The sequence below is a fragment of the Arachis hypogaea genome, chromosome 4 (genome assembly GCF_003086295.3).
Source record: "Arachis hypogaea cultivar Tifrunner chromosome 4, arahy.Tifrunner.gnm2.J5K5, whole genome shotgun sequence".
NCBI lineage: Eukaryota > Viridiplantae > Streptophyta > Magnoliopsida > Fabales > Fabaceae > Arachis > Arachis hypogaea.
In genome coordinates this window covers 69,353,522-69,374,751 of record NC_092039.1, presented here as the reverse complement: position 1 = coordinate 69,374,751, position 21,230 = coordinate 69,353,522, and the positions used below count along the sequence as shown (strand labels likewise).

At 36.5% G+C, this 21,230-nt stretch overlaps 1 protein-coding gene across 1 annotated transcript; it reads right to left on the bottom strand.

Moving 5' to 3' along the window:
• Positions 1–747: 747 nt before the first annotated feature.
• Positions 748–9,487, bottom strand: LOC112796817 (beta-glucuronosyltransferase GlcAT14C). Its single transcript, XM_025839444.2, has 4 exons — positions 8,665–9,487; positions 2,404–2,479; positions 2,192–2,307; positions 748–1,341 (listed from the first exon to the last, which is right to left on the bottom strand). The coding sequence occupies exons 1-4, from the start codon at positions 9,206–9,208 to the stop codon at positions 836–838; spliced, it is 1,242 nt and encodes a 413-aa protein (XP_025695229.1). The 5' UTR covers positions 9,209–9,487; the 3' UTR covers positions 748–835.
• Positions 9,488–21,230: the final 11,743 nt, after the last annotated feature.

The following is a 21,230-nucleotide window of genomic DNA, read 5'->3' as shown; positions in this document are numbered from 1 at the left end:
GACTACTCCCTTTTGTATGGGGTAATGTCTCCAAAACTTGAACTAGTGGGTAGAGTCAACTTCTCTAAAATATTTTTAGGCTTTCAACCCAACTAAATATTTATGTTTGTCATCACTAATAAATTAAATTGTTTCTCAAACTCAACAGTTATAATTATGTTAATGTAAAATTTTGTTTGACATTAGTACAAATTGGTTTCAAATTTGTTAGATTCTAACAACTCTAACCACCTCTAACTTCCTACTTGACACCTCAACAATCTTACTCGTATCAGTTAGATTTTGTTATTCTATTTTAGAATAGAGTTGGTTATTACATGTGGGTTACATTTACACTTGTACACAATAAACTCAGCTCCTAGTATCATTTGATAATTGATCAAATATCATTCGGCTCAGTTTTTCTCTCTTCCAACAATACTGCACATAATGACAAAAAACCATTAATAAAAAAAAATAATTTGATCACCATATCCGATGCAGAAACAATATCATTCTTTGGTGAAGAAAAGCAGAGCAATACTATCCTGGTTAAGGAGAAATGCAGTTCATTCTTCTGACTTCTAACTAAATAAAACGATATTATTATTGTAATCTAGCCCATCAAATACTTCGGTTTGTTGATCCCTTTTTTTTCTCCTTCCACCAAAATTACACTTAAAAATCAACTTGAGGTCTTCTGCATAAAAGTTCCTAGGAAATCCAAGGATTGAATAAAAATAAACAAGTGCAGCAAGTTAAGTCCACTTCAAAAACCAGTAAAATTTATATATCAAAAGGCTTTCAATAGCAGCTGTTAATCAAAATTATACAGATGGACAATGTATCTTGAATACTACTTGCACTGTTTCGGCCTAAAATTTTCCAAATCCAATATCTTAACCACTAGTTTCTCAAGCCTCTTTGAGCCTATACTTGGTTTAACTACAACTGGATTTCCATAAACAGAACACGGAGCTTTCCCACTGCCAATGCACCAACCACCGGGAGTAAAGTAGCCATCTTTTCTTCTCAAGAGTTCCTTATCGATTTTATCGAGAACTGGATCATCCTTGTTAAACTTTCTAGCAAAAGGTGCACCACTTTGGACCATGTTGTCAAAATGCACCAGCGTCAAAAACATTGGATCCTGCTTCGGCGGGTTGTCCCACTTTAAATAATGCAAATCATGATTCACGGTGGTGTTCTGGTAGTCCTTGTGATTGCACATGACAGTGTGGAAGTAGCCTTCGTGGGACGAAAAGAAATTTGTATAATACATAAGGAGAGTGCGCGGAAGGTTATCCCAACCATGAATACAGAACTCGAGAAAGGATTTTGTTAGGATAACCCATTCAGAGCCTGTAAAACACAAAATACATTTAGCTGAAATATCCAAGAGATGTTTCAAGTTTCAACACATACATGAATGGAATATCAAAGAGAAAATCCAAATCTCTCTTTCCCACTTTGTTTTACTACAGGTAAACCGAAGTTGAAAACTGAAGGTTTTAACCACGAATTAAAGATGGCTATGCAAAAGATCTATGCAACAAAGAATCGTAAAACAAGAACTAGACCTCAGTTACATTTTCCAGAAGTGACTACCAGATAAACAGTAGACGTTACCACATCACAAACTTCCCAAGAAAATTACACAACCATTTAAAGATTTGAAGTTCTGTCTGAAAAATACTAATATATAATTGTTGGATAATATCTGTAGAACAAAAGAAATTGTCAAGATGCTTCAATGCCATTGTTTGATAGTCTGGATCAAGCTGATCTGTGTTACATAAATATCAAAAGAATTCCCGATAAGAGTTCAAGATCAGTTTGACATATTAGACTAAAGGTGCCCTTGTTACCTTGTTTCAGATTCTGAAAATTGTGATTCCAAAACTTAAAACTGTTGATATTATGAAAAGATGGGAATTGATTTTTTGTCATAAGATATGTTATCAGCATCTAGCTAAAAAGGGGGGGGGGGGGTGGGGAAACCACAAAACACGAAACAAAACAAAAGTTGTTCAAAAAAGTGATTTTTTTTTTTGCCAAAAGAACACATCCAACTGCACTAAATAAGGTGATTTAACACAATGCATCTAATAGGATTATTAATCACAAAACCCTCTATTGTCTTGTAGACATATTAATCTACTATCAGTTCCAAGGCACAATGACAAAATTATGCATCAAAGAGAATAAATACCTGTGAATAACTTGAATGAATTTGGGACTGATCTTTTCTCTTTAGCATAAAAGAGACCAGATTTTTTAGAATGATACAACCCTGGATCTATGATTATAGGCTTTGCTCTCTGATACCTGCAATCATCATTACATTTCTACAAAGTTTACAATTAACACGACTAGGTGTAGCAACAAACTAAAACAATATCAAACATAAAATAATATGCTCACTCTTTCCAACCCATATTACTAGTGTGCTCTATGAAGTTTAGATCCCTGGGTATGAATGAGAAGATATGCAAGAGATCTGAAGCAAGTTATATGAGAAAATAAGTCAGCAAACACAAACATAATTTATATATGTGAAATATCAGACATGGATCTATTCATCAAGAGCCACGAAAATCATGAAAGCGAGAAGTAGAAAAACCTGACGTACAACGAGATTTGAATCAAATGACAATCTTAACAGTTATGATGTGAAAATGATCATACGAGAGCACAAAATATTTATTTTCTAATATCCATATATAAAAACAAATTAATTAAAAATTTATTGCATAGCTGACTACGACAAACAAGTATCACCCTAAAAGAAAGAAACAAAGAACCTAAAATTATTAACAACCGCAAAGGAGGGAAATGAAGGATTCCTTCACCTAAATTAGCATGGACATAGCATCTTGTCAAAATTCCATGCTTTCAAACCAAAGGAAGTTGACTATTGATTTAGCAAGTAGCTCCAGCCTCCCAAGGCTTCAATTTCAGTTATACAATTACACAAACATATTCCCTATTCAGGATACCTTGTATTAACCCATTATAGAAGTAATTAAGTTTAATATTGATTCATACCAAGATTCTTTCATGGTATCATGAGCATTGGGTCACAATCCATGGCATTGATCGTTCCAGTTTCATCCTCCTCCTCCAACAACAATTCTAACACCTTCACTGCTTCTCTTCTTGACAAATTGAATGAGGATACTTTCAAAACTTGGCAACAATTGGCTCTATATGTCATAAATGCAAATGAACTTGCAGATCATCTGAATCCAGAAAAAGTTCCAGAAAAAAGTTCAAGGCAACCAAAGCTTCAGGGACAGAATCTGAAAATTACAAGCAATGGAAAATTAAGGATCACTACATTATGACTTGGCTGCTCTCATTTGTTGATTCAAGTTTCAAGAACCGAATGCTAGATTGTGATTATGCACACCAAGCTTGGTCCAAGATTCAAGATTTACTTTTCTAAATTCTCCAAGATCAAAGTCCAACAATTGAAAGCACAGCTCAAATCAATCAAGAAGAGAGGTACATCTGCTGCTGATTATTTGTGCAAGATCAGGAAGGTTGTAGATTCTTTAGCTGCCATAGGTTATACTTTGTATTTAGAGGATCACATCACTGCCATAACTGATGAACTCTCCAAAGACTATGCTCTCTACATTTCTTCTGTTTTAAACAAATCAGAAACAATAACTCTAATTGAAGCAGAAGCACTTTTCTAGCTCATGAGGATATGTTTGAAAGGTTTCGAAAACCAGAATTTGGATCCTTTCAAGCAAATTATATTCAGGTTCCATCACAGTTTGGTACAACATCAAGAGCAAATTCTAATGGAAGAAGAGGTAGAGGGGGAAGATTCTACAGAGGTGGAGTAAAGACTCAAGATCAATTTGTCAATTGCTTCCATAGATTCGATCAGACTTTCCGGCAACCTTCCACAAATATGCCTCCATCACAAGCCTCTAATAATCTGGCACTACCACCACCCCCCCTCATACCATACACCTAGGGCCTATCTTGCAACTCCATCATCGATTTCAGATCCTTCCTGGCTCCCAGACACAGGCACAAGTCATCATATTACATCTGATCCAAGTAACTTCGTTGCTGCCTCCAAATATAATGGGCCAGAACAAATCCTGTTAGGTAATGGTACAAGTACATCCATAGCACATTCTGGTTATTCTTATTTAGTAAATCTTGAAACTGAACAAAAATTTCTTTTAGATCAACTTCTACATTCTCCAGATATTGCTGAAAATCTAGTAAGTGTTCAAAAATTTTGTGCTGACAATCATTCCTTTTTGAATTTCATGCTAATATTTGCTATGTTAAATCCTAGGCCACCACGGAGATCCTCCTTCAAGGAACTCCTAAGAAAGGCGTTATGAGTTTAATAGAGCTGCTGTTACAAGATTACCTACACATTCTACAAATCAGTTTTCTTTAAATCCTCTTAATGTACCACCTAAAGTTCTCACTGGCTTTGTTGATTCTTACACTTTATGGCATAATAGACTTGGGCATTGTCCACCCAAAGTAGTTCAATCTGCTAAAAACTTGTAATGTCAACTTACCATCTAACATCAATAAAGAAAGTGTATCTGAGGTTTGTTATATGGCTAAGATGCACCACTTGACTTTTAATCTTGATTCCTTTAACTTTCATGCTCCTCTTGATATGATGTATTCTGATCTATGGGGACCAGCTCCAATTACATCATATCATGGCTTTAATTATTATGTTTTGTTTGTTGATGCTTATACCCGTTACACTTGCATCTATCTTTTACATTCCAAATCTCAAACCTTTAATGCATTCTTATAATTTAAAGCTATGATTGAAAAGCATACAGGACCAAAATTAAAGCTTTCCAAACTGACCATCAAAGGGAGTATATCTCCAAGTCATTCACTCAATACCTTGTAGAGAATGGAATCACTCACAAATTTCCGTGTACATATACACATCAACAAAATGGACGTGTTGAGAGGAAGCATCGCCATGTCACTGAAACTGGCCTTGCTATGTTGGTAAGGCTTCTCTTCCCTTAATCCATTGGGATGATGCCTTCCTTTCAGCCACATTTATCATTAACCGTTTGCCTTCCCTGACAACTCAAAATACCTCTCCTTATGAAAAACTTCATCATCACAAATGAAATTACTCATTTCTAAGAGTATGTGGTTGTGCTTGCTACCCATGGCTCAAACCTTACGCTCAAAACAAATTTGATTTCAAATCAGAATTATGAGTTTTCCTTGGGTATGCACCAAACCACAAAGGCTACAAATGTCTTACCAAATCTGGCAAAATCATCATCACTCGCCATGTTAAATTTGATGAGACTAAGTTTCCTTATTCTACCCTCTTTCCTACTGATCCTCCCAATTCCTATACGTAATACCTCTGCACCTTATAATGTTGAATTACCCCAAACTCCTCCAACCACATAACCCACACATATTCCACAAGCCTCATCTAATATTTCTGACCACACTACCATAAATACATCTCCTTTCAAACACAGATTCTGATGCTCAACCAGACTCTTCCCCTTGAAGTCCTGTCCCTTTAAACACCATCACTAATTCTCACCCTCACATCACATTCTAACAGCATACAATTTGGCGCTGCTCCACCTACCGGTGTCACCAAGAACCATCACCCCATGCAAACAAGATCTAAAACCGGCATCTCTAAGCCTAAAGCTCTTATTGCCAGTACAACACCTAACATTGACCTCATACAACACATTCCTACATCTATCACCCAAGCTTTACAAACACCTCAATGGCATAGAGCTATGCAAGAAGAGTTGAATGCTCGTCACAACAATAAACATGGTCTATAGTTTTTCCTCCATCAGATGCCAAAGTAATTGGGTGTAGATGGATTTTCACAATCAAGAGACATCCAAATGGTGCTATTGCTAAATATAAGGCCCGATTAGTTGCTAAAGGTAATCATCAGGTAGAAGGAGTGGATTTTGACCAGATTTTTGCACCTGTAATTAAACCCTCCACCATTCGGATTGTTTTACCTATTGCATTGAAATTTGGTTGGCAAATTCGTCAATTCGACTTATAATACGTTTTAAATGGTGACCTTAATGAATTGGTTTTATGAAGCAACTTTCAGGTTTCAGCAAGCAAACATGATCAGGTTTGTCGTTGCACAAGTCCTTGTATGGATTAAGGCAAGCTCCTCGAGCATGGTTCGAAAAACTATCCTCTACTTTAGCCACATTTGGTTTTAAGAAAACAAGGTCACATCATTCCTTATTTGTTAAACATAATGCTGCTGTTACTATATATATCTTGGTGTATGTAGATGATATTTTGATAACTGGGAGTGATTCAAGTGCTGTTCAAACTACTATTCCTCAACTACATCACCTTTTCTCTCTAAAGGATCTTGATGAATTAAGCTATTTCTTAGGCAGAGAAGCAAAGAAATTGCCCTCTGGTGCTTATCACCTCTCTCAATCCAAATACATCTCTGACCTTAAGAAAGTTGGCATGACCGAGACTAAAGGGGTGCCTACACCTATGATTACCAGTGTAAAATTGACTAAGCATGGCAATGAGTTCTTTGAAAATCCCACTCTTTATAGATCAATATTTGGTTCCCTTTAATATGCCACTTTAACGAGACCTGAAATTTTTTATTCTGTTCAATAGATGCAACAACCTTTAATTTCTCACTGGAAATGTGTTAAATGTATATTGAGGTACTTGGCTGGCACATTGGATCAGGGATTGATTTTTTATTCCAGCACTGAACTACAACTCTTTGCTTTTTCAGATTCGGATTGGGGGTCAGATTTGGCCGATCAAAGATCAACCTGTGAACATGTTGTGTATCTCGGAGCCTAGTGACTTGGTCTAGCCGCAAACAAGCATCTACGAGCAGAAGTAGCAGAGACAAAACATAGAGGATTAGCTGAAACTGACTTCTCAACTAATCTGGATCCAGAACTTACTTCAAGAGCTCTATGTTCAATTACCAATAATTCCAACTCTTTATTGTGATAACATGAATGCTGTCTTATTAGCAGCTAACCCAATTCTCCACAGTAGGACAAAGCACTTCGAGTTGGATTTACATTTTGTGCGCGAAAGACTGAATCAAAGGTTTACTTAATGTTATCCATATTGGTTCGGTTGATCAAGTTGCAGATATATTTACCAAAGCCCTTTCAGTAGATGCCTTTAATCGATGTGAAGTCAAACTTAAAGTGGCTTCCAAAGCCACATTAAGTTTGAGGAGAAATAATAGAGAGAATGAGGGAAAAGGAAGTTAGTTAGTGTTCAAAATTCTATTAACCTGTTTTGTAACAGAATTAGTTAGAATTAGCTTCCTTTCCTTATTTAGGTAATGCTGTTAGAATGCTATATAAGGACTAAGTGGCTTGTAGTGTATTCCAACTTTCTTTCACTCATTCTTCAAGAATACAGAATCATTCAATATTCAATCATGGTCATTTCTTTCTACCTTCTCTTTTGGTTCTGCATTATTCTGCAGAATTGATTCATACCAAGATTCTTTCAAGAGTCAACTGGAACATAATGTTAATGTAGTAGATACGAGGATGCTTCAACAGATGTGCAGACCAACCAGACCAAACTGGATTAGCAATGATGATGCTAGATGGACAGTTAGGGCAGCATCAATTACAGAGACAATGGTAAAATCTCATTTGTAGGCAGTATAAACATTCAGAGAAGGCCAAGTGGAGGCACTACTTATGATAGTGGATAAAATGGAGGATAGTCCTATAGGTAGAGGTAGAGAGAAACTCAAGAAAACCTTAGAAGAAATTATTGTTAATATATGATGTTGAAATGGATGAGTGGTCATATGCAATTGCATAGTATAAGGAACGAATATATAAGAGAGAGTTGGAGTAGCACCTATTATGGAAAAGATGATAGAATTGCGTCTCAAGTGGTTTGGACATATGAGAAGAAGACCGACAGAGCACCCAGTCAGGAGGGTGGATGAGATGGAAGATGGACAATGGGTGAAAGGTAGAAGAAGACCTAGGAAGACCATCCATGAGATGGTCAAATGAGATCTACATATAAACAGTCTCTCTGTAGACATGATACATGATAGAACTCAATGACATCGTTTGATTCATATAATTGACCCCACCTAATGGAACAAGGCTCTATTATTGTTGTTTGTTGTTGTATATGGTATTAGAAGAAATTTCTATTCATCTACTTATGCTAGTAAAATTAGTCAGTATCTCAATAGGGTTAGTAAAACAACATGCTGAGCTGCCAACATACCCTTTTACTTGTTAGTTTAAAAGGAGTCAAAAGTCCAAAAATAGTAGTTACAATTTAAACCAATGAAGAGTGGGCACCAGAAGCTTCAGCATGCTTAATGAGAACTATGAAGAGGATAAATTCATCAATACACAAGAGTGACAAGTCTCAACTAACCAAAAAATTTATGATAATCCTTAGATATGGTAAATGAACTTATATGGTGAATGGACATGATCTCAGCATCAAATTATTCAAATTTATTAACCTTAAACGACTTGATAATATTGACTTCCCATTCCCAATAGCCCTTTTAGATTTTTCACACATACCCAATTCATCATTCATCATTTATACCGTTTCTCTAAATATAGAAATCAAGTTTTTTCAAGAAAAGACAACATTTCCGAATTTTACACTTACCATCCTGAGACATGAGAGGATAATCATAGGCACTGAGATTGATGAACCAATCCCAGTCCTTGACCTTCTTGAGCAACAGCGCAACGCCATGAAGGGTAGAAGCAATCATGGTTGGGCCCTTGTATGTGACCAAATCAGCTCTCCCAACAACCATAACGTTCGCAAACACCCTCATAACACTCTCTGACTTCACATACTTCGCGAGCTCAAGCCTCTCCGCATCGGAAGCTTCTAGATCGAGGTGGACCAGGTAGTAGTTCCTAGGGTGGTACACTGCCTGAAGGACTCTCCTGAGCCTCGGCGCGTCCCCTTTGCTTCCCGTGAGGAGGTAGGCAAACCTTGGCAAGGTAGGAAGACCCGTTTCGCCGTCGTCGGAACCCGAATGGTCAACATGGAAAGGGGTAAAATTGGGAGAATTTGGATATGGTTTGGTGTGGGTAACCGAAAGTGTGAGGAGGAGAGTGATGAAGAGAACGGTTATTGTGATTGTGGTGGGTATGACCCATTTCCGTTCTTGGTGGTGGGAACTATGATTTCTCTTCATAGCATCTGCAGGGTGTGTAATTTTTTTTTGTTGTTTTGGAATTTTGGGGGAAATTTTAAGGTTTTTTTTTTTAATTCTCTTTTTGTGGGAACTATGTGTTTTAATTCTCTTTCAGATGTTAGGTTGGTTTGATTTGTGATCTCTGCAAGGTGATGGGTACTTATAGCTCAAAAGTTTTCATCCATGAGATGGTGTGAGAGTTGAGGGAGAGGGAAATACCAACTGCTCTCATTTTTAAAATTAATTCATAAGTTGCAAAGTGCAAAATGTTAACAGCTTAATCATCAGTAACCGAAAATTCTCTACTTAGGGTCAAAATTGTAAGGGTATATATTTCGGTTTGCATTTTAAATATTTTTTTTCCTATTTATATATTTTTATTTTCTTTTCATACGTTGTACTGAATAGTTATAAGTGTGTACTATCAATTATAACATTGGTATACATTTTTCATAAATAATTATATTTTTACATTCTAAATAATTTTTTAATTTAATTTTATTTATAAATTTTCAAATTATAAAATTTAAATTTTTAATTCAGACAGTTCAAATATTCTTAACTCAAGTTTTAAATATAATTAACTAGTAAATTTTTTTAGATTTTACATCCTACCCATCTTAAAAGAAATTTTGTCCTCAAAATTTAATTACTTGTAAAAAGATGAGGATAATCCTTCCTCATATCGGACTCAAGTTCCCATGTGTACTCTTTCACTCCGGCCTGACTTCAAGCAACTTTTACCAATGAAACTCCTTTTTCACGAAATATTTGACACTAACATCATCAATTCTAACGAGAGTAACTTGAATCATCGGATTCTCTTTCAGTTGAATTGATTTCGCTTCTAGCACATGGGTTATATTAGGGGTATACTTTCTAGTTTCAAAGCTGAGAGATGTGGAACACATCGTGCAAATTTGAGGAGTTTGGTGGAAAAGCTATTTGGTATGCTATTGGCCCAATCCTCTTCAATATTTGAAATGGACCAATATAACGGAAATTCAGCTTCTTAGTCTTTATAGCCCTTCCAACACCCGTAGTAGGAGTAACTTTCAAAAACACATAGTCTTTTTAGCTCGGATCTTTTTTATTTGCTCCGTCGACTCTGCCACTAATTCGGGACCTAAGATGTTTGACTTTTTAGCCTCATATCAACACAACAGATATTGACATTTTCTCCCATACAAAGCCTCGTGCGGAGCCATTCCGATGCTTGTATGGTAACTATTGTTATATGCGAACTCTGCTAAAGGCATGTAATAATCCCAACTGGCTAGTTGATCTAATATACCCGCCCTCAGCATTTCCTCTAAGGTTTGAATTGTCTTCTCCGACTGGCCATCCGTCTGAGGATGGTACACTATGCTCAAACACAATTGTGTTCTGAATACCTTCTGAAAGGCTCCTAAAAATCTTGAAGTAAACCGGGGATTTCAATCCAATACTATGGTTGTGGACATACTATGTAACCTCACAATCTCCTTGATATATAGCCTTGCCAGTTCCTATAAGGAATTGTTCATACAAATTGGCAAGAAATGTACGGCGTTCGTCAATCAATCCACAATCACCCGCGCCGCATCATATCCTTCTCTAGTTCTTGGCAAGCCTGACACAAATTCCATGGCGATACCTTCCCACTTCCAATGTAGAATCTCAAGGGGTTGCAATGTTTCAGATGGCTTTTGGTACTCTATCTTCACTTTCTGGCACGTAAGGCATTTGAATAAAAGTTTTGCTACGTCATTCTTCAGTCATGGCCACCAGAAAATCTCCTTCAGGTCTTGGTACATCTTGGTAGCTCCAGAGTGAATTGAGAACCCACTCTTGTGAGCTTCTGTTAACACCTCGTGTCGCAGTCCTCCTACATTTGGTATATAGATCCTCCCCTTGTATCTCCAGATTCCCTATTTGTCTTTGGTGACTTCTCCTTGTTTTCCTTCTCTAATCCTCTGCAGCTCATGATCATCTTGCTGAACTCTCTGAATATCAACCTTGAAGTTGCTAGAAATATGCAGCTAGTTCAGACATACGCTTCCAGCAACCTCTTTAACGCCCAACACAAGACCTGCAAACTTTCTCAACAGTTTTTATTCCTTGGTCATCATCCAAGAAACACTTAGAAACTTTCTACTCAAGGTGTTTGCCACTACATCTTCCTTTCCCGAATGATAGTTCGGCTCAAAGTGATAGTCCTTCAACAATTCCATCCATCTCCTTTGACGTATATTGAGTTCTTTCTAATAAAGAGATACTTTAAGCTCTTGTGATTGAAAGAGAGTTGGAATTTTATTCCATAAAGATAATATCTCCACACTTTTAGTGCAAACACAACTATTGCAAGCTCCAGGTTGTGAGTTGGATAACTCACTTCATGCGGTCTTAACTCTCACGAAGCATAGGCTATAGCATTTCGGTGTTGCATCAAAACTCAACCTTAACCTTTTAGCGAAGCGTCATAGTAAACTTTAAACGGTTTGTGGGATTCAGAGCAATACAAGCATTGATGTTGTAGTTAGCATCTTCTTCAGAGTCTGAAAACTCTCTTCACATTCGGACGTCCATACAAATGGCATATCCTTATGAGTCAACTTGGTCATAGGTAAGGTAATTTGCGAAAATTCCTTAATAAACCTTCATAATAGCCAACCAAACCCAAGAAACTCCTTATCTTTGTAACATACGTTGGTCCTCCCCATTCAATGACTGCCTCAACCATAGTAGAATCTACCAAAATGCCTTCTCAGCTTACCATATACCCTAAAAATTTCACTTCTTTCTTCCAAAACTTGCGGTTGAAAAGCTTTGCATAGAGCTTCCTTTCCTTCAGGATTCGCAAAACTATCCGTAAATGCTCTTCATGCTCCTTTGCAGTCTTAGTGTATAGTAAGATGTCATTTATAAACACCACGACAAACTTTTCCAAGAAGGGTCAAAACATTCTATTCATATAATCCATGAACACGGCAAGGGCATTCGTCAACCCGAAGGACGGGTATCCGTAATGTCCATACCGAGTCTTGAAAGCTATCTTAGGAACATCCTCCTCTTTTACCCTGATCTTATGATATCCTGACCTCAAGTCAATCTTTGAGAAAACATCGGATCCTTGCAGTTGATCCATCAAATCATCAATTCTCGGCAAGGGATACTTATTTTTCACCGTCACCCTATTCAACTATCTGTAATCCACACATTGCTGCATACTGTAATCTTTCTTCTTCTTTACTAAAAAAAATGGTGCTCCCACGTGGAGGTACTTGGCCAGATAAACTTCTTATCCATAAGCTCCTCCAACTGAATCTTAAGTTCTGCAAGCTCTAACAGTGACATTCTATACGGTGTGATTTAGACTGATCATGCTCCCAACACTAACTCTATTGCAAACTCTATCTCTTGAGAAAGGGAAAATTCAAGTATATCCTTAGAAAATACCTCGGAAAACTCTTTTACTATCGAAATTCGGTATAAGTTTTGTTCATTTTCAGACGAGCTAGCGGCTAAGAGAACATACTTTTGACACTCATTTTCACTACAACTCACCATCACATAATTCAAATAATAATCCTGGGCTATTACTCGCCTTTCAAACCCTTCAAATATAAACTGAATAGAATGTTCAAAATAGTCTAACAACACATGATACATTGACAACCAATCCAAACCCATAATTAAATATATTCCAGTCAAAGGCAAACATATTAAATCATGAACAAATTGTATTTTTTCTATCCAAACAGGCACTTGTCGACAACACAGTCTAATTATCACAACTTGAGAAGCTGGTGTATGCATATGTAATTCATAAAGTAAATCTGCCAATTTCAGCCCTAAGTCTTCAACTCTGTCAAATGATATGAATGCATACGATGCTCTAGTATCGTATAATGTAATTAAAGTTCTATTACCAATTTCACAAATTTCTTGGATCAGGGATTCAAATCTAGTAGCATCATTTGCTGTCATAGCCAAACTTGACCTTGTTGTTAGGATCGACAGGCATCCTGATTCTTCCTGTGTGGACAATCTCTGAAGATATGCCCTAGCACCCCACACTAGTAACATAGACCCAAACCCAACTGGGACGTAACACCCTTACTTTTAACAAATCATGATCGTATTAAAAGTTCAAGCATTACTTATCTCTAATCCTTTAATTTTTATACTATATTTATTTAATATTCAGCCTTCACAAATATAAACCAAATCCTTAATAACAAAATCGAAAAGTCTTTACTTTAATTCACTTAATCACACAATTATATCCACATAATAATAAATACATAAACTAATTCAAAACTTCTCAATTACAAGTCTTACCCCTCTAAAATCTCAAAATGACAACTGACGAGGGATAAAACCTTAACTAAACCAACAAATTGAAAATACAACATATATATATATATAGCTTGTAGGTCGGTCACGATTTCACGCCAAAGCTTCCTGAACCTGTCCCTGAAAAAGATATTCTGTAGGGGGTGAAATATCATCCTCGCAGGTTCTCAATAGGGATGGGAATACCATCAAACCAAAGAAATACTTGCATATAGAATAATTTTCATTATAAAAATAGTTTACCCTTGAAATAACATTTGGAAAAGCTTTACGGAAAATCTTACTTAAAAAAGGTCGAAAAGAAACTCTTGTAATTTACAAATCCGACAGGTGAATAGTTTAAAGGACAAGAAAAACCAAAGACATGCTTGAGGGATTTCTACCCCATAACTTACCCCACTCAAATCCAAAATTGGGTATAACTAAAACATACACACTCAAACTTTTATCCAACACTCCACTCAGCCTATCTCTTTCCATTTTCACAGTCTATTAGCATATAACTCAGTAATTCAGCATTAGAACTTAGTTTTCCAACACACATCCCATCATCAACATCAGGAACAACCTTCAGCATCACCACCACCAGCATGATAGATCTCTTAGTTGTTAAACACAGACAAGACAGTGTAAAGCATACACAATTAGAGGGTACAGGTAGAGCAATTAGGTAAATTAGCATATAGATGTAATTACTCAATTAGGCAAACCCACAAAAAAGATTAACACCCAAATGCGAATGATGCATGCCTGCCCTATGGCTAATGAGCTCATTTGTCGGTTATATAGCCAACCCGATATGTCCTGGTATCTAACCATTGGACAATCCCTTGTGCACGCATCCCCAAGCTCAAAATTCATGTTCATATATCAAATGCACAAGCGGAACCATCTAGAAAAGTCTGAGTGTCTGGCCACATCTTGGAGCCGACCCACTGCATATACCCAGGGAAATTTGGGAATAAGATAAAGTTTTAAAATTACATACCATTCTCAACCAGGAGCAAGTGGGGGAGAACTACTGCATCTACCCTGGAAGTCTCAAACCAAACTCAAAGCAAGTGGATCAATGCCACTGCATCAACCCAGGCAGGTATCAATATCAATTTTATATATATATTAATCAGAATCATTATCAATATCAATTTCATTATCATTCTGATTAATATATATATATATATATATATATATATATATATATATATATATATATATATAATTGATATTGATACCTGCCTGGGTAGATGCAGTGGCATTGATCCACTTGCTCTGAGTTTGGTTTGAGACTCCTAGGGTAGATGCAGTAGTTCTCCCCCACTTGCTCCTGGTTGAGAATGGTATGTGATTTTAAAACTTTATCTGATTCCCAAATTTCTCTGGGTAGATGGAGTGGGTCGGCTCCACTTGCTCCAAGTTGAGATTTGAGTTTCTATTGACCCTCCATCACAAGATGTGGCCGGACACTTAGACCTTTTTTGGATGGTACCCCCAATGTATTTGATATATGAACATGAATTTTGATCTTGGTGGAGATACACACACACAAGGACTGTCCAATGGTTGGCTACCATGACATGTAGAGTTGGCTTTATAACCGACAGATGAGCTCATTAGCTATAGGGCAAGCATGCATATCATTAGTATTTGTGTGTATTATTTTGTGTGAATCTTGTTTGTGGGTTTGCCTACTTGAGTAATTGCATCTATCTGCTAATTGACCTAATTGCTCTACCTGTACCCTCTAATTGTGTATGCTTTGCACTATCTTGTCTGTGTTTGACAACTGAGAGATCCCTCATGTTTGCGGTGGTGACGTTGAGGGTGGCTCCTGATGTTGATGATGTGATGCTTGTTGAAAAACTGAGTTTTAATGCTGAATTCCTGAGTTATATATTCTGATAGACCATGTAAATGAAAAGAGATAGATTGAGTGGAGTGTTGGAAGAAAGCTTGAATGTGTATGTTGTATTTATACCCGATTTTCGATTTGAGTTGGGTAAGTTATGGGGTAGAAAGCCGTCACGCATTTCTTTGGTTCTTCTTGTCCTTTAAATTATTCAGCAGCCGGATTTGTAAATTACAAGAGTTTCTTTACGACCATTTTGAAGTAAGATTTTTCGTAAAGCTTTTTCAAAAGTTCATAAGCCAAAACAGATTCTAACTCAACAAAACAACCCCAAACTACTTCAATCCACTCATTCACAATCAATCAAAATGAAGCCTACTCAAAATCGTCGTTAGTCATTACCAGACCTCGATCAAACTCAATCATTATCATCTTTCTCAATCTCGAAATCATCATCAAACCTCAATCAAAACCAATTGTCACTAATCACATCTCAACTTCAAGCATAACCTTCCAACTCACTCTCTTATTCCTAAACCCTCGAATTCATACTTAAATTACTATGATAAAGTCTTTAGCTAGTTAATCAAATCTCTTTTCATTATTATTAAAAATCAAATTAGTTAAAATCTCAATTCAACCAAATTATGAAAATACGACTCTCTTTAAAATTCGTAAAAGTATTCAAGATTTATCTATTTTGATAATTTATTTAAACCAGACTCATTTTTGAAATTGTAACCAAAACTCCTTCAAACTTTTAGAAAAATTCCGGTATCATCTTGATTAGTCCATGTTTAATGGTAAATTTTGGCTTAAATTAGACGGATTTTATCACATAGACTCACACTTAATCACCAAAATAGAATACCTTTGTGATTTCTCCCTAATTTGGACCTAAATATGAAAACATGCATTTTTGTGCCTAAATTGATGATTTCAATCCCACTTATATTCCATTCGATTCCGCGATATGTTTTGCAAGTGATTTCAGGTCCAATAGACAAGAATGGCTAGGCAAAAGTGGAAGGAAGCATGCAAGAAGGGAGAACACATGAAGACAACAAAGGAGAAGCACATAGCAAGTGTGCATACACACAAGAGAAGAATCAGCAAGTGTGCGTACGCACAACCTCCCATGCATACGCACAGGTCCCAGTGCATGACTTCGTTAATGAAACACGTAGCTCGCGATTTTAGGGCTTTCTTGGCCCAATTTTGAGTGTGTTGAAGCTGGTTTGAGTGCTATACGAAGGAAGATCATTTCATATTAGGGAACACACTTGAGAGCTCATTTTTAGGGTAGAAAGCGTAGTAGGAGTAGGAGTAGAGTAGATTAGAATTTCTCTCTTAGGTTTTTCTAAATTTCCATTGTAGTATTTTATAGTTTCAAGTTTGATCTTGGGTTTTGCTTATCTCATTGTAAGTACTCTTTAATTTTCTCTTTAATTTCACTACTTTTGTTACATTTTCTCATGGTTCAACTTACTTTGTTAATATATGCAATTTTGGTTTCTTGAAGTTTTAGTTAATGAACTTAGTGTTTTATGGTTTATATTTGCTTGATTGCATGTTTATTGTTAATTTTGTGAATAGTTTGGTTATAGTTTTTATTTTCTTTTGCAATTTCTTATATTTTGGTTTTATGCCCACCAAGTGTTTGTGAAAATGCCACTTGGTAATTTTGAGTAGCTTTTCACACCTTGGTTTGGGAAATGAGTCTCTAGGATACTAGAGTCATAATGTCCGACATTTAGTAGTAATTCTTGGGTAGTTAGTTGGCTCTTGTTTCCATTGATGCTAGCTTTTTACTAAGAAAATAGTAAGTTAGCTAAGACTTATGGATTAACGTCAATTATGCTTGCTTGACATACTCCTCGATGTTAGGGGTTGACGAAGTGTGATTGACTCATCATAGTTGCCATAGTTGGGGTTATAACAATGATATGATTCCTTAATTCTCATTCCCTAGTCAAGGCACTTTTATGCATTTATAGCATTTTCACTAGTTTTGACCTTATCATCCTTTTCACTTGCATTATTGCCCTTTTTTATCATTTATTAGTTCTTTTATTTCTTAGTTATTCAATCTTTCGTTCTATACTTCAAAATTCCCCTCTTCCTCACAACCAAGAGTGTGACATCTTATTTGCATTGCCCGAGGGAGAACGACCTGAGGTTCAATTACTCTTGGTTAATTTTTATTTGAATTTAAACTTTGATGGTAGGGATTGCTTGTCGGTCTAGGTTATACTTGCGATGAAGAGATTTTATATTGTGAAATTCTAGACCGGCACAAATCCTACTCATCAACTTTTTGGCGCCGTTGCCGGGAAATGCAATTGGTGTCATGTTTTTGGTTGTTGTAAATATGTCAATAGTGTAAATAGATTACTTTTTGGTTGTTTGGTCATTTTTGTTAATACTTAGGTGTTTGTTTTTCTTGTTTGTTGATGTCTTTTACTTTTATTTTCTACTTTTTCTATGAGTTATCACCCTTGTTACTTGGAGTTTGGTTGTGATAATTTTGTAGGGTATGATAACTTCTACTTTGGATTGCACTATGGAGTGGAAGAATCAATTGAAGGAGGAACCATACGTGTATGAGAAACACTCATGGCAACCACCTCTTCCTTGCTACAACGAGCTAAACTCTCTCCAATGTGCATACCAAACCCAAAGATATAAACGATACCCCCTACACAATCCTCAACTACCAAACCTTCAAGCACCACACCCTCTACCCCCATGGAGTTCTAATGTTTACACACCTTGCCACCAACCATATGAACCATCACCTCCTTACACACCACCTCAATTCACTCACCCATAAAACACAACTTCCAACTATACAACCTTTTTCCCAACTATAAACCTTCTTTTACACCTAAATGAGAAGTTCTCCAACCCTTGCCCCAAGAAAAATAAGACTTTCAAGTTTTTCTCCAAGAGCAAGAAGAATTTCAATGGATGCAAAGGGAGTTCATGGCCACCATAACCGAAGCCATGAACTGCCTAGCCCTACTATGCTAAAGCGTGTAAGACATCCCCCTTGAAGAATGTGGAAGATCAACTAAGAAGTATGGTGAGAAGGAGAACCTAGAGCCTAAAATAGAAGAAGAGGAGCTAAGGATTGAGTCACAAGAGGAGGAAGGTGAGATGAGTGCACTGATGTGTAGGATTTGCATCGATTCAGAAATTAGATAAAATAGTTCCATTGTGAGTATAGTCCAAACCAAAAATTAAATTCCAAACATCAAAGTTTGATATTTTCCAATAAAAACAAAATATAACCGAGAGTGATTAAACCTCGGGTCGTTCTCTCTCGGTATGCAATTGAAATGTCACGTTTTCGGTGGCGAGGAAAAAAAGTTCTGAAATTAAAGAACAAAAGATTAAAAGAACTAAGAAATAAAAGAACTAAGGAACGATCAAAATTGGAATTAATGCAAGGTCAAACTAGTGAAAATGCTATGTATGTGTTCCGAGGGTTTACCTAAAACTATAGGTCGATCTCGGATGAGGTCTGCGGTGGTGGTCGGAGCTGACGTGTCTGACTTGTTTGACTTGAGGGTGCAGCTGATCCTTCGTCACCGAAGGGTGGTGGTACTTGCAAGAGACTCCGATTCTTAAGTTAGCATGAGCTTTAAGCAGGTTTTTAGTAGAATTAGAGTATGAGTTATACCTGGGTGCTCCAGTGTATTTATAATAGTGTGGAGTGATCTTTTTGGAGATAAGATAGCTATCTTTATCTTATCTTTGAGGGAAGCCATCTTATCTTTGAGGGAACCGCCTTTATCCTTCTAAGCTTGGGCTGCCCTTGGACTTGGGTTGTGTTCCTCTATTTGGGCCCCTTTTTGGGCTTTCGTAGCGGTTTGACCGAGCTCTTTGAGAAGAGGTCGAGTAATCCTTACCTGAAAAGGTCGGTCGACTTGTCATCAATCAGTCCGGGTCATATAACTCGACCCAGGGCATGAACAGTATGCATAAAAGAGCCTTGACTTGGGAATGAGGATCCAAGGAATCCTATCATTGTCATAACCACAACTATGGCAACTATGATGAGTCAATCTCGCTTAGTAAACCCATAACATTGAGGAGTAGGTCAAGCAAGCATAATTGACCTTGATCCATAAGTCCTAGCTAACTTACCAAATTAATTGGTAAAAAGCTAGCTTTAATGGAAATAAGAGTCAAGTAACTACCCAAGAATTACCACTAAATGTCAGACATTATGACTCTAGTATTCTAGGAACTCATATCCCAAACCAAGGTGTGAAAATCTACTCAAAATTACCAAGTGGCATTTTCACAAACACTTGGCGGGTATAAAACCAAAACATAGGAAATTGCAAAGGAAAATGTAAACTATAACCAAACTATTCACAATATCAACAATAAACAATCAACCAAGCATATATAAAGCATAAAACATTAAATTCATCAATCAAAACTTCAAGAAACTCAAAACTGGAAATATTAACAAAGTGACTTGAACCAAGAGAAAATGAAATTAAAGATGATGTAATAATTCCATCTTTGAATTTCAAATTCAAATCTGAATCCCCTAGCCTAGGTTGCACAAAAAAATTATTGAATTGAAATTCAAAGTCCAGAAGGAGTTTTAGAGGATTCAAAAAGGTCTGTTGAGCGCCGATATTTATCTTACTAAATAATCTTATTTATATATTATTATATTTAATATTTAGTTTAGAATATTTAATGCATATTTCATTTAAATGTTTGTTGTCTACATCAGTCCATCCAATAAAACTGAAAATTTAGAATAATATTCTATATATCTATTATATAAATATATTAAAGAGAAAATTGAGACTACCTGCAATAAAGATGAGTGAAATCCAAAATCAAAGCTTGCTATAAAATGCTACAATGGAAATTTAATAAACCCTAAGAGAGAATTTTCTATCTACACTACTCCTACTCTGATGGAAGCTTCCTACAACTAATGAAAACTTCAACTAAAACCTAAGGTAAGCTTCTATTAACTCATACTAACTAATGTCTTCATATGTGGTTATTTCCCCTTCATATAACACTCCCATTCAGCATCAAGCCTTCCAAACTTAGGCCAAAAGCCCCCAAAAATCAGGGATCACATGTTTCATTAATGAAACCATGTGCATGGACCTGTGCGTATGAACACTTTACTTAATGTTCACCTGTGTGTATGCACAGAGGGTTGTGCGCACGCATAGAGGGTTGTGCGCACGCACACTTGATTGTGTGTGCTTTTCCTTGTTTTCTTCATGTGTTCTACCTTGTACATACTTTCTTCTACTTTTGCCTAGCCAATCTTGCCTCTAGGGCCTGAAATCACTCAACAAATATATCACAGCATCGAATGACATAAAAGTGGAATTAAAATCACTATTTAAACACAAAAATGCATGTTTTCACATTTAGGATCAATTTAGGGATCAAACACAAAAGTATGCTATTTTGGTGAATAAGTGTGAGTTTCTGTGATGAAATCCATCCAAATCAAGTCAAATATTCTCATCAAATATGGGCTCATCATGCACCAAAAGAAGTAAATGGAGAATTGTGCGAGATTGACCAAGATGTGGATTCTATCATTGACGATTTTTTGTCCACATTGGTGATGGACGAAATTGTGATTGCCCTCTTTGTATTTGCATGAGATTTATTTAATGGCTCTTTGGCATATGTGATCACAACTACGTTCAACTTAACCAGCAAGTGTACTGGGTCATCCAAGTAATACCTTACGTGAGTAAGGGTCGATCCCACAGAGATTGTTGGTATGAAGCAAGCTATGGTCACCTTGTAAATCTCAGTTAGGCAGATTAAATG